This window comes from Anas acuta, chromosome 7 (genome assembly GCF_963932015.1).
Source record: "Anas acuta chromosome 7, bAnaAcu1.1, whole genome shotgun sequence".
In the NCBI taxonomy this organism is placed as follows: Eukaryota; Metazoa; Chordata; class Aves; order Anseriformes; family Anatidae; genus Anas; species Anas acuta.
In genome coordinates this window covers 19744214-19757600 of record NC_088985.1, presented here as the reverse complement: position 1 = coordinate 19757600, position 13387 = coordinate 19744214, and the positions used below count along the sequence as shown (strand labels likewise).

The 13387-nt window shown below is 43.5% G+C and overlaps 1 protein-coding gene across 15 annotated transcripts in view; it reads left to right on the top strand.

The window, feature by feature from the left end:
• Positions 1–13387, top strand: part of ARHGAP22 (Rho GTPase activating protein 22) — a 147153-nt gene that overhangs the window by 121832 nt on the left and 11934 nt on the right. For all 15 annotated transcript variants that reach the window (XR_011098175.1, XR_011098174.1, XM_068687833.1 and 12 more), the window contains 3 exons: positions 4131–4263; positions 9774–9847; positions 11558–11679. Coding sequence is in view for 13 of the 15 variants with exons in the window: in XM_068687833.1 (XP_068543934.1) it covers positions 4131–4263; positions 9774–9847; positions 11558–11679 (329 nt within the window). In the remaining 2 variants the exon portion in view is untranslated. The remainder of the gene's footprint in view (positions 1–4130; positions 4264–9773; positions 9848–11557; positions 11680–13387) is intronic.

The window sequence follows — 13387 nt, the reverse complement described above, 5'->3', positions numbered from 1 at the left end:
TGGCCTTGGCACCCAGAGCCCAGTCCCACTGTACATGAGCCAGGTGAGAAAGACAGACCCAGTGACAGTAACCAGGCTCAGGAACACTGGTAATCAGCAGTCAAGTCTGTAATGACAAGGCAGGTCCAAGGTCAGGCTTGGAAATCTGTCCTTGAGTCAGTGTGCATATCCAGATCTACACGGTCTGTAGCCAGGCACAGCCGTGGCTGTGAGAGGCAGCAGGAGCTGTAGCTCAGACACAGGATAAACAGTAGAGGTTCAGCTTAATGTTGGCTCCCATGGGAAACATCAGCTCTGTCTAAGGTTAGCAAGGAATGGGGGCAGCTCTCAGCTGCACTATCTCTGCCTTGGCCCTGAGCCCAGGTAGTCAAATTATCAGGAGGGTGGATGCTCTCAGCGCCTTGCAGCCAAATCCTGTCCATCCTCTGTAACTAACATTTCCTTCCCTCTCTTATATCCTCATGCTACCCAGCATGAGATAGTCAGCAGTGTGCTGACCTGAACAGTCCTTTGAGAAATGGACTCAACCCTGGCAGAGTCCTTGAACTCCAGGGGTATTGGGATCCAAGGCCACTGCACAGATCTGGCCCAATCTCTATTACAGGTCCAGGAGTGGGATCAGATCTGGGATCTTTACTTGGAGACCGGGATTCATTTCTTGCCGAACCTCTCTAGGATGGATTTCCCAGGTGACAGTGACAGCCTCTAGTATGTTGCCAGCATGTTAACCCAGGGGATCATTTTCCCACTGAACCTGCAGTCAGCCTTGATGTTGCCCATACTGTCCCTACCTACTGCTGCAGGAAGAACTAGCACTCTCCCACATGGGCAGCAATGTGCTTGCTCTCATCCTGGGAAGAATATCCTTTGAGTTTATTGTGAACATTCTTCTAATTCTTCCCTTTCCTCAGCTTCCCAGGCCACCCATCCTCCTTTCTTTGATTCTTAACCACAGTTAATATTTGCTCCCTAAATGGAAGCGTCAAATATTTAGAGATATTTTCTGGAAAAAGATAGTTTGAAATTGCCAGATTGTCTCACTTCATCTTTTCTTAAACAAAATCTTTGATTTTTTAACTAAATATCTGGATGTTCTGGTTCAGAATTAGAATTGTCTTAATTCATGTGGAAGTGAACTGAGTTGTTTTGGAACACATTCTGGAACAGGAGCATCTACAGATAGAAGCAATTAGAAACAGTAGTTTTGCTTTCATGTCTTACCTTAGTCTAGTCCATATTAACATCACTGTCAAGAAGGTAAGCTGAGCCTCCCCCCAGTATTTTTAAAGCTGAAAGAATGTTGGACAATGAATTGGTAAAATAGATCAGCGATAGGTTTTGCCTTTAATGGAAGCAGTGAAGTTCTCCATGAAGGGATGCTTGCCTTTTGGGTAGTTGATCTGAAATCCAATAACTCAAGGTTCAGCACTGAATCAGAGCAGACATGGTGGCACCTGAGCACTGTGACAGTCGAAGGTCCCCCCACTCACTGCATTTCTGCTCTGATTTCCTCTTGAAGCCCCTGTGACCACTGCAACTTGCAGGCCCAGCTCTCTGATCATTGATCTTTGACATGCATGCTCACAGACAGGGACAAGGGAGAGCCAGTTCCTGGCCAAGTGAAATGTTTCTCCTAGCAAGCATGATTTTCTGTGTAACTGAAGTTGTCCATCTATGGCTTAGAACAAGTAGGCAGCAGATATTTTCTGCAAGTATGAAATCTATATTCTTATATTTGAATCAGGAGCAGTGAAGGAATATCCTTTTGGTGTTTTTTTTTTTTTCCTTTTTTTTTTTTTTTTTTTTTTTTTCTCCTAGTTGCAGCCGGTGCTTTTAGATGTCTTTTGTGTCTGCAATGAGCTCAGCATTGTTTCATCTTCCAAATGCTAGAGCCTGCCTGCCCCACGGTGGCCGTCTGCGATGACTGATAGTTAAAATAACTAATTTTAAAAGGCTTGGGTTTCCAGTTTTAGATGCAGATACAGGTTTTTATGAAAGGCCAAGATGCTGTTTTGGAAGCACCTACTGCACATCTACGTCACTGACATTTTGGCTGGATTTCACATGACCTTGGTGGTAAAACAGTAAGCTCCAGCCAGTGGATCTGAGGCTGTAGTCTGGGCTCTGCTGATGAGGGATAGTCATATTCACCATCCATGCCTGAAAATTCATGCTAAAAGAATAAGGGAATTGACCTCATTTGTAAAAGCCACTATGTAAAACTCTGGTATTCTCAAAGATGATAGAGTTGTTGAATAGGAATGCCATCAAAATCAGTAGCAAGTGGTCAAATATGTGTACATACTAAACTACTGGCAGCTCCCTCTGGTAATTTTTCCTGTTTTATTTTATCCGTGTTTCTAATACCAGTATGCTTGCCTGTCTTTCTCTCTACCTTCCTAACAGCTTCAAAATTACTGGCAAGCTTCGGTAAAATAACAAGAATGGAGTCACTCAAGAAAATTAAATCCAGAGGTCTGATAAGAATTGAGTAGAGGTGTGAGTCTCTGTGTACTTTGTCTGTGGAGGAGCTGCCCTGAGAGATAAGTTCTTAGACTTAGGAATCCATGTGTGAAAAACCTCCTTACAACTGGCTTGACCATAAAATCAACTTCAGCTAGAGTTCGAGATAAATTAGAAACTAAAGTGAGACAGTGGTAAGATAAAAATTCATGGAAAATAGGGCTGTGATATTTCTGGTGGGCTAGGATCTGAACAGTCGCCTTGTAGATGAGGTATGTTAAACTTTGATGGCTGTGAACGCATTGTATCACACAGGATGGATAGTTTCTCCAAATGTATGCTGAGAAACTGCTAGTTGTTCATCACAACATCTAGGTGGTCCTAACAATGTGTTGGCACTTCCTGTCATTTTTGGGTAGCAGCGATGTTTAGGCTTCCATGTTAACAAGGCATAAGAAACTTAATCTTATTTTTTGGGCTTGATCCAGGAAGGTTTGAGAGTCAGTACATAGGGATGTAAATTGAGTCTCCTCAATTTACTTTTCCATACAGTGAATGCAGATAGCCTCACTACCGCCCTGCTTGCTGGGCAGAGTTTGTAGTTCATAAGGAGCCCAGAGCCTTGCTGAGCCCCTGCTACCTGTCTTTTGCAGTAGCAAAAGACAAAGTATTTGGCAGAGCTGATTACATTTCAGAAACCTGTTTATAAACATACTGAGCCTTTAGATAGAGGTGAGGATTTGAGGCTCTGTTGTTTACTGATGTGTTTTTTTCCCAGATTCCTTTAAAGAATGTCAGGGCAGTGGCAGGTTGTGGGGAGCCTGTGGCATGGTCTATTTAGATTTCCAGTGGCCAAAACCTTTTGAGGAGGTCATCTACAAAGATTAAGAAAGCTGTACAGATGGGTGAGGTGTTGTCATAAACCGCAAGCTGCGTAGGAAATGGAAAGGGAAAACAGGTGCATCTTCATTATGGGATCTAATATGTCAACCCCAACTTAAAGCAAATGATAGAAGAGGAAAAAGAAGCTCCTGGAGTGGGAGAGAAAAGAAAAGCTGATATCCCAACATAACAGGTGGGCTATGTAGTACCAGGTAGCCCAGCCTGGGGGAGGAGATGTGACCCAGAAGCTGTGCAGCCACACCAAGTGGCAGTAGAGAGCCTGGGGAAATATAGCATCGTCTGTTTTTTTCTGAAGGCTTGGCCAGTCACTTGGGAGCCTGGCCCATTGCGTGGGTGGGTGCCAGCTGGCGAAAGTATGAAGCAGGAGGGATCAGTGAAAGGATCAGAGGTGATGTTTGATTGCATGAGGATGCAGAACTCTGTTGTCTTTGTTGTGTGATCACTGTGTGCTTGCCTGAACTGTATTGCTTACCTTCCTGATCCTCATGAGCTGAGGAACCATAGCACCACCCTACCCTAAGCAATACTGCAGGAGTATCCCTTCCGCTCCTTGTATGGCCTGAGACGCAATCTTATCTTGACAGAACAGGGTTTTTTCCCAGTTTCCAGGTAGAGCCTCCTGCTTCATACAGATATGTGGCAGAATGACTCCCTTTTGTGTGCCTAGTTTGTCCCTAAGAAGGACCTTGATCCATCCCCCCAAAAGGTGTCAGGCTTTGGGGTAGCATGGGTTTCTAAATTTCCTTCCTTCTTCTCTATTGCAGCAACACGGATGTTCACACTGTGGCGTCCCTCCTGAAGCTTTACCTCCGAGAGCTGCCAGAGCCTGTCATCCCCTTTGCCAAATATGAAGACTTTCTTTCTTGTGGACAGCTACTCTCAAAAGATGAGGGAGAGGTCAGTGGTCCTTCTAATCTGCCTCCTACCTTGAGGGTCATTCCCAAGACTCAGTGTAGTACAGCTTCCTTCTCATCACTCTTCACTCCTAATTTAAAATTGATGAAGTTCTGAAAAACTTTGCTTGAATTTTCCTGAAGCTATGAACTGGGCATTAATATCACAGTGTCCTGCTTGAAGCGGGAGTTGTTTTGAAGTCAGTCTTGTAGCCTGGTGCTTCTTTCTTCTGAACAATGCTGTTCTGTAGCATAATTAGTAAGAGATGTGAGGTAGGAGATCTGGGTTCCTTTCCCAGCCTTGCTGTTGACTCATTAGCAAGCTTTATGAAGTCGCTCCCTTTTTCTGTGTTTTCAGTGCCATATATTGGAACAGCATGTTCTGCATCCCAAAGTTGGTGGATGAGATGTTGATCAGTATGACAGTCTTTGAATTTCTTAAAGGATGGACGCTATAAAAGGCCAGAATGTGATACTATTCCACAGCAGCAGAAATGCTGTGTGAATACTTTGCCAGAATTTCCCTGTGATGTTCCTCTGTTTAGTTTCCAGGCAAGGGAAGGGGCTGACAAAAACCTCCAGGTCTGTGGCAATCATGGAAATTTTGATTCACTGCTTGGGAGGAGCAGGATAATTTACAATATGACTGATTGATCTGTTCCGTCCATATTGCTCCCTGTGTGGTGATGCCTGAGCTCTTTGCTGACTGCAGAGGCACGTTGGATCTGGTCTAATGTGGGTGGAACTGTGCCATCTTCTAAACAGGGGTTTAAAGTTGTAAGCCTTATTACTTCTGTCACCTAAAGAAGCAAAGGCCTGAGGGCTTGTAAGTCACAGCCCACAGTTCTGTCCCTTTTCTGTGTGTGGCCTCAAGGGCGTGCTCACATCTCTGTCTGGTGGGGACTGTAAAAAGTGCTCTTTACTGGGAGCCTGGGGTTTACCTTTAGTTGAAGTGGCAGATGGCTCTGGGGCGATCCAGTCCTTGGTGATGCCCATAAGATTGTTTGCATGCATCAAATGGTAACGTCAGCTTTGTATGGGCAAAAGGCGAGTTTGCCACTATCTGCACTCACACAATCTGTTCTCTAGTCACCTCCGAGAAAGCAAGTAACTGTGCGTGACAGAGCGCAGTGCCACACATGGACATATGTTTGTGTCCTGGACACACCCACCTCAGTCTCAGTGCACTGGGGGTGTTTCTTAATAGATACAGGTGTCTGCTAGCTCCAAGATTTGCTCGTGTTCTGCCTTGTTAACAGGCACCTCAGTCATCTCTGCAGGGTGCTGTGCTCTAGACAGCTGAATGGCTGATCTCATCAGAAACAGCAGCATTTCTAAGGCAGCAGAGCTGGTTTCATTTTGGTCGTAGAGTGTGCATACTGGGAAGTTTTGGATCCATTAAGCACTATTGCACAAGAGCAGAGACAGTGCCAAGTTAGGCAAACATAATTGTATATCACTGCTCTGCTTATTAGCTGTGTAGTTTGCCTGATTCTGCCTGCACAGGCTGCAGCAGTTTGGGAAGCAGCAACTGTGTTGGTTTTGTGGGAGCACGGCCAGACTGAAATGGCTTGTAGTGCATTATTCTCTTTGGATTAGAAAGGAGATGAGGAGCACTAGAGAGCTGAAGTGAAAGCTTGCAAAATACAGTACTGCTGATAGCACAAGTTGCTTTGTTAAACTGCTGTTGTAAACAACCATTTGTTTGGTCAGGAAAATCTGGAACCTCAACAAGGGCTGTTTACTTTTTTTGGAAAGGAAGGTGGAGTGCACACACCAAGGGTGGAGAGGCTGTACGTGCTCAGGAGCACGTGGAGCAGTCATCCCCAGCCTGTAGGGCTTGAATCGCCTCCCACCTGGAAAGTCCCCCTGCTGAAAAATGTGGTTTCATTGAAATTCAGAGAATTTCAGAGTCAAATATTTCATTTTGGGAAAAACAACACCACCAACAACAAAAACAAAATGCAAACTATTGTTTGAATTTGAAGTAATATTTTGTTTTCATTTTCCATATGGAGGTTTTAAATGAGACATTTTGACTCAAATATTTTGTATAGTTGAAGCCCCTCCACCCCCAAAATGAAAATGGAATTACTTAGAGCAAAATAGCAATTCAGATAAAACAGCTGGTACTTCGTGCTGCTATGCTGCTACATTGTGAGCATAGATAGGAATTACTATGATCTTTGATTGGCCTAATTTCCATCTGCATCAAAAAGTACTCCAGCATTGTCCCAAGCTTCCATTTTTCATTGACTGCTGTTTGTCTTTGTTCTGCACCCAACCGATCTCTGGTGCCAGAATGCAAACAAATTTAAGAGTGCTTGAGTTGTGTTGAGGCCTCCAGGTATCTCAGCAGGGCTGCAGCATTAAAAAAGATCTGATTCACATCCCAGGTGGTTTTGAGGAAGGACTTAAGAATGAATGAAGGATCTTCAAATCTTTAAAAACTCAAATTTGAGTCCGACTGACTTGACATGGCAGTATTTTAGCCTTCACTCTAGAGATGCACGCAGCAGTTCAGTGGGCTGAGCACACAGCTTTGAGATTTTAAAGAGAGAACTGAATGTGGGGGAATATGAGAAGCGTTGTTAGTTTTCAGCCCAACTAGAAACTCCCTGTTAGTTTGCAATGTTACATCATGCATTGCAAAATCCTTGGGTTTAGGACCGCTCCTTGGAAAGCATGCATCTGTGGTAAATTAGACATAGAGGAGCATTTTCAAGGAGGTAAGAGCTGTTATTGCAGAGTGCCGTAATGATGAATGTCAAAATACTGCCTCTGTTATCTGTTCAGCTGCAGCCAAAGCATGACCCATGCTGTGCTAGTTGTTAGCATTGCAGCAGTTTTTAGCTTGCATTTTTCTTTACACTCGTGCTGTGGTGTTTCTGCGCTCAGCCTTTGGCATCTGTTGGTCAGGAGGCTGGTGCATACAGGCCTGGGGCAGTGCTGCTAAGTTCCTGAGATGCCTGCATCAGGAGAGGGAGCTTTTCTATTTTTTTGGAACCTGGAAAGTGCTTGTGCCTTGATGAATCTAAAGATCCTCTCTGTGTAATCCCATTGTTGTGATGTCTTGTGACAGAGCATGGGTAATAAATTTTTATAACTATTATTTCTTTCAGATAGGGTCCTGTACCATTAGATCATGTTTCCAGCTGTTCAAAACTGCCTACATTTCTGTTCCAAAGTCCTTTCATGCATCCAGAGAAGCTGCGATATTTTAATTCAGAGCACTTGAAATACAGTGCCAAATGTCATTCTGATTTCTGTATTTGAAATAAACTGGGTTACAGAGCAAAAGTCAAGAGAGAGGTTTGTTAGCTCAACTGTATCTAGTTCAAACTCCTCACTTGAAAGCTGGACGATCTGAAAAACTGACCTTAACCTTCACATCAATAGCAGCTTCCCTTGATTCAAATGTTTTCAGAAGTTTAAGAAAGGGGATTTGAGATTTTCAAAAGTGACCGGTCTTTTATTAGTGTCCCCATTGTTGTCTCTGCTAAACTGGCATGATTTTTAACCTGAGAAATTTAAAAGGACTTACCACTTCTAAGAATTTTTTTGTCCTTTTTTTTTTTTTTTTTTCAGTTTCAAGTTTTTATTAGTTGAAGGATATTCAGGCCAATAGAATCCCTTCCCTGACATTCCCTAAAAAAATAGAGGAAGGTTTGAAATGAAAGTGGCCCATAGACACTTCTCTGGCTTTGAACCAACTGCTTCTGAAATTTCTCCATCATTATTTAGCAGTCTTCTCTCATTAGCTAACAGCTATCACTCTTCACAAATGTGTTTGGATATCGATCTTCACACAGAAAGTTTAGCTGTCTCAAAAAGTAAGCAAGCCTCCAGGGTAACTGCATTGAAAGGAACCAGTAAATGATGGTGGGACTGCGGCAGGACAATACCTTCTGAGTCAGAGATTTTCATTATATGCTTTAAGTAGCTTCAGGGTTCTAAGTCATTTCTGAAGAAGATCTCTCATCTTACATTTTAATGGAAAGACAGAAAGTTTATGAGGAAGTGTGTCACAGCTCAGAATGACTGCAAATAGAAGTAAGTAATTAAAAAGGAGGTAGTTGAATTGGAATGTTGTTAGCTTTTTAACGAAAATTTCTCTTCTGCTCAGTTCAGCATTACTGCAATCTGTTTATAGCATACTCAGTGCCTCAAAGTTTCAGATAGGCAGGGTACAGAAAAGGCATATTTGCCAGTACCTTTATACCAGTACCTGTTAGCAGACTTTGAAGATAAGCAGTCTTCCCTAGCTGAAGGTTTTTACATTAACCGTTAAAGTGACAAGAGGATTTGCACTGATTTGGAGAACTGAGTCAAGTCCTGGCTGTTGGGGCTTCAGTGTTTCAATCTGTGATACAACTTCAAGAATTCTGCAGCCCTTTTCTTTTGCCCAAAAGTGTTTTTTTTTTTTTTTATTTTTTATTTTTGGTGTTTGGGGAATTGGAGAATAAGCATGCTGACTTAGTGGTTTGCAGAGTGGGTGGTTTTCCTTTTGTTCTAGACAGCCCAGCTGCTTTATTTATTTAGTTATTTTTCCCTGTCTTCTGGAATTAAAAAAAAAAAAAAATCCAGCTAACATTCAGGCTGGGAAAAGATCCTGGCGGTAATGTATCTCTGGGATAATTTCTGCTGCTTTTTGTGCCAACAGCACTCCTATATAGAGATGTCTCCTATATAGAGCTGTCTTGGCACTCTAGTGTTTGGATACTGTATGTAGTGGATCTCTCTTGCGAGGACCACCGGTTCTAATCCCATCAAAGCAATGAATCATTCTCCTCACACCTCAGCCTCTGCTTACAGGAAGGCAATAAATCTTCACAATGCTATTTGTTCAAGAGCACCTGTGCATGCTAGGACAGAGAAATTGGTCTGGATGACTTCTGGTTCTCTTCCAGGTAGATCTGTCATTTGCAAGGATTCCTTATGTATCCCTTGCCTTGGTTTTCCATCTCTGAACCAAGGGACATACTGGTACCTCTTTCAGGCTGGCAGAGGTTGTGCAGCCGTACAGTAGATAGGGAGGGTGGGGGAGTTGTGTCAAATGACCTTTGTAATGCCATCAAATAATTCTGTGGCATATTTGGTATTTGCAAGCTTTAGAAGCGCAAGTAACAGGGTTTTGATCCTGTCAGAGAGTTTCTGCATCAGTCTTCTGCACCAGACCTGGGACAACTTTCTGAAGCAGGGTCAAGTACTGCCCCTGTATCAAGGCAAGCAGGAGCTTGGCGGGAAGCAAAACTGAGCCAGGTCTCTTGTGCTCACAGCCATTATGTGTCTGGGGTCCTTAAACTTGGGAGTGGGACTTGTGCTCCCACCTGAGAGGTAAGGAACAACAAAGTGGATGATACCTTCTTTAAAAAACAAAAACAAAAGCCTCATTGTGCTATCATGCTCATGGTTTTGACTCTAGAAAGAGGACTTTGTAGCACTGAAAGAGTCACATCTGCTTTGCATTATTTATATCAATACGTCTCCTTTCTTGTTTTTCCTGTCCCTCAGGGTACCCAGGAACTGGTTAAACAGGTGAAGAATTTGCCCCAAGCTAACTACAACCTCCTGAAATACATATGCAAGTAAGTGAAATGAATTAACACTTGGAAAAGTCACTAAGTTTTGTGAGGCTCAATCACAGATATAAATAATTTACTCTGAAAGTTCGAATATTCAAACACCACTTACACATAACTTACAGCTCCTATAAAACATGTGGCTGTCACCCACAACCCGGGCAGCAGGCATCAATGATGCAAATATGTTGTATTGTCTGTTTCAGAAGCACTTAAAGACCAATAAAGACAGGCAGTAGTTCCAGGCACTGCACATTTGGAGTACTTATAACACAATCTGAGTAGCAGATGGTATCGCCAGTCTGACCTCAGCTCTGATTTGGAAGTGGGGATGAGAGTGGCTTGGAGTACAGGGACTCCACAGCCTTGTCTCCCCTAGTTTCTCTGCTGACTCTGCCAGTTTCAAGTGGGATGGAATGGTTGGGGAGCTGGAATGGACTGTTAGCTCACATACAACGTAACGAACTTCACGTTGTATTGTGATCTCTGCAGTAGACTCAAAATCTTTTGTATCATCAGTGAGATTTACACATCTGCAGCAGGGAATAGACACAAACACTGACATGAAACATGAAGCCCATGCTTTATTCAGGAGATATCAAGCCTTTCCTAAGGGTATGGATTCTGAAATGTGCTTTTGAATGCTTTGAAAAATTCATTGTGCCTTGTGACGTGCTTCCGTAGTCATTTGTGTTAGTATCTGAGCACTGCACAGCAAATGTCTGAGACAGGGGAATATAATCATATATGTTTCTAAGTGAAGAACCGAGGAAAGGAAAGGCAAGTAGATTTTGCTTCTGGCTTACAGAAGAGAACTGAGAGTTCTTGGGCCTCAGCACAGTGGAAGCCACATAAAAAATGGGAGTTCCTACAAAAGTCAGACTGCAAGCAGAAGCATTCAAATATTTGCCAACCGAGCAGTACAGAATAGTGAGGAAACATTTTGACTACCAAAACCCCTCTAATAACCCCAAAATGAGCAAGACAGAGTATAGGTCGAGCAAGAGTGTTCACCTCTGAGGCCACCAAGACGTGTTTCCAGCTCTTATGCGGTTCCATGTCCTATGGTCCTTTTCATAACTAGGCTAATTACAGGCTATTTCGGTGTTTGTTACAGCCTGCTATAGTTCCTATTGGGAGGCTGTTCCAAATTACAAAATTAACTGTTAGAAACATTCTGCTGATTTCCAGCTTATACATATGGATAGCCAGTCTGTCTGCATTTCTTCATGTGCTATCTTTGGCTTGCACAAAGTCTGTTTAACGTGTTGATGTTTGCCCAGCTGATGCAGTCACAGGAAGCTCTTTATCTGTATTTTGTCAGATTCAAGAAATGAAGCTCTGCCCACAAGTTCTAGGATGTTCTAGGATGAGGAGAGAAGTAAAATATCTTTTTACTTCTATTACATCTGTAGGTAAAAGCTGACAGAAACCACTCTGTATAACTGGAAAATTCCCATAAAAATATGAACACCTGTATTTTCATACCCAGAAGTGCCTTTGGCAGAAGCCATCCTGTCGCGCCTCACTCAAACAAGGAACCTGGGGATTGTTATTGAGTATCTGAGCTGCGGTTAGTCCATAGGAGCATTTTAGATGCTCGGGTTGTGTAAGCATGGGACAAAACTGTTCCTGCCCCAGAATGTCTACAAGTATGAGAAGTGACTTACTTTATATTCCTCTCCTCCTATGATTTTTCTGGGGGGGCTTTTCAAGGTTCCTTGATGAAGTTCAGGCTCACTCCAGCATTAACAAGATGAGTGTCCAGAACCTGGCTACAGTATTTGGACCAAATATATTACGACCCAAAATGGAAGATCCCGTGACCATGATGGAAGGTAGGTACTCCTGTTGTTGAGGTAACACAGCATCTGTGTTTTGGGGCTGCAGGAATATGCTGAAAGTCATACAGCCGTTGGTAGTTGTGTCACTTGTTGACTGTTGCACAGTCAACAACAAGTCAAACGATCCCTTTTATTGGTGCCCGTGAGTGGATGTACCAGTGTGGCTGCTGCTATCCCACTTGCCACTGGTGTGGGAGTGTCTCTCTTCTCCACTACATGGAGATGCCTCTGCCCTGTTGCAAGTTGTTGTGTGGAACCTACTGCTAAAGTGAAAGGTCAAATATTCTTCAGAAGGACCATGTTAAGTACCAGACTAATGTAGTTTAGCATTGGTGCATTCTGGTGCATTTAGCTCCCTGCAAGGGACGCCCAGTGCACAATGAAGGAGGTACTGCAGTTCTTACTGTGCTACAGGGGCTACAGGTAGGTGTCTTAGAAGTGTCGTCTTCCAAACAGACTGCGTATGGGTCAGATCTTCACAGAACCCAAGGAATAAGTGAAAAATCGCTGGTAAATTCTGATGTTTTTACATTGCGCTAGAAAATACAAAATACTCCAGTCGTATCTCAGATGTTTGCATGTATATTGATTTCCTGAGTTTAAAAGGAAAAAACTGAAAACCAAGCCTGGAACAAAAGTATGTTACTAGGCCCTGACTAATTACGGAGTTGCTGTGGGTATATTTGCTGTAAAGTTTGTTCTTTTGAGGTGACAGCTTTTATTTGTTTAGGGTTCAGATAAGGTAGAAAAACAGACTGTTGACATCAGGTTTTGCTGCAATTGCTTGGTCATTGCATCTTTCTTGTGCCAGACTGCAGGAATAGCTGGGCTCTAGAGGAAGAGGAAGTGAAATGATGGGATGAAACAATACTGTTTTTTTTTATAAAAAAAATTAGGACTGAAAAAAAAATAAAATTTCATAGTCTGTAGTTATTTGTGCACTGCCCTAGCTTGAGACTCTGCTGAACCTCACTGCACCAGACAATTAGGTCTTGGTTGCAGGTATTAATTCTCCTTTCTTCTGATTAATATGTAAAAATCTGAAGTTTGAAAATTATCTACCTCCATAGGGGTCAGCAAATACCCAGGGCAGGTCTCTGGTTGGCTTACACTAGGGCTGGGGCACAGCCTCTCCCATGTGCAGTGGAGCACAGCTTGTGAGCTTTGGCAGGGCCTCTGCAGCAAGTTCTGTGGGATCCTTGCAAGCCTGTAGAAAGAATTGATGGATTCATCCGGCAATAGGCACAGATGGGGGATGCTGTGCCCACATGCCTCAAATCAGCCCTGGCACTGCTTGCAAGCTGTAGGGGGCAGCTCCCGTCGTATTCGGTGTGGTGGAAATCCTTCACAGCACTGGTATGACCGTGCCTGTGCAGCAGCAGCAGTGCCTTAGCAAAATGTGAGGGAGACAAAACGGTAGTGCAGGAGCAGATGCTGGGCTATTCAGGGGTATAAAGGTGGGCACAGCAGGACCCCTCCTCCACTGCATGATGCAGACTGCCCCTTGTGGCCGGTTGGCTGGTGGTGGGCAAGACTCTTGGAGCCTTGGCCAGCAGCATTCTTCTGTTCCGCTAGTACAGATGGAGGGCTTGGCAGCTCACCCAAGGCATTTCATTATATGGTTCAGCTGATGGCAAAGGTGCTTGTTCTGTCTGTAGGTGCACAGATGTCACAGATGCTGTGGCCCCATGGCCTCTCCCAG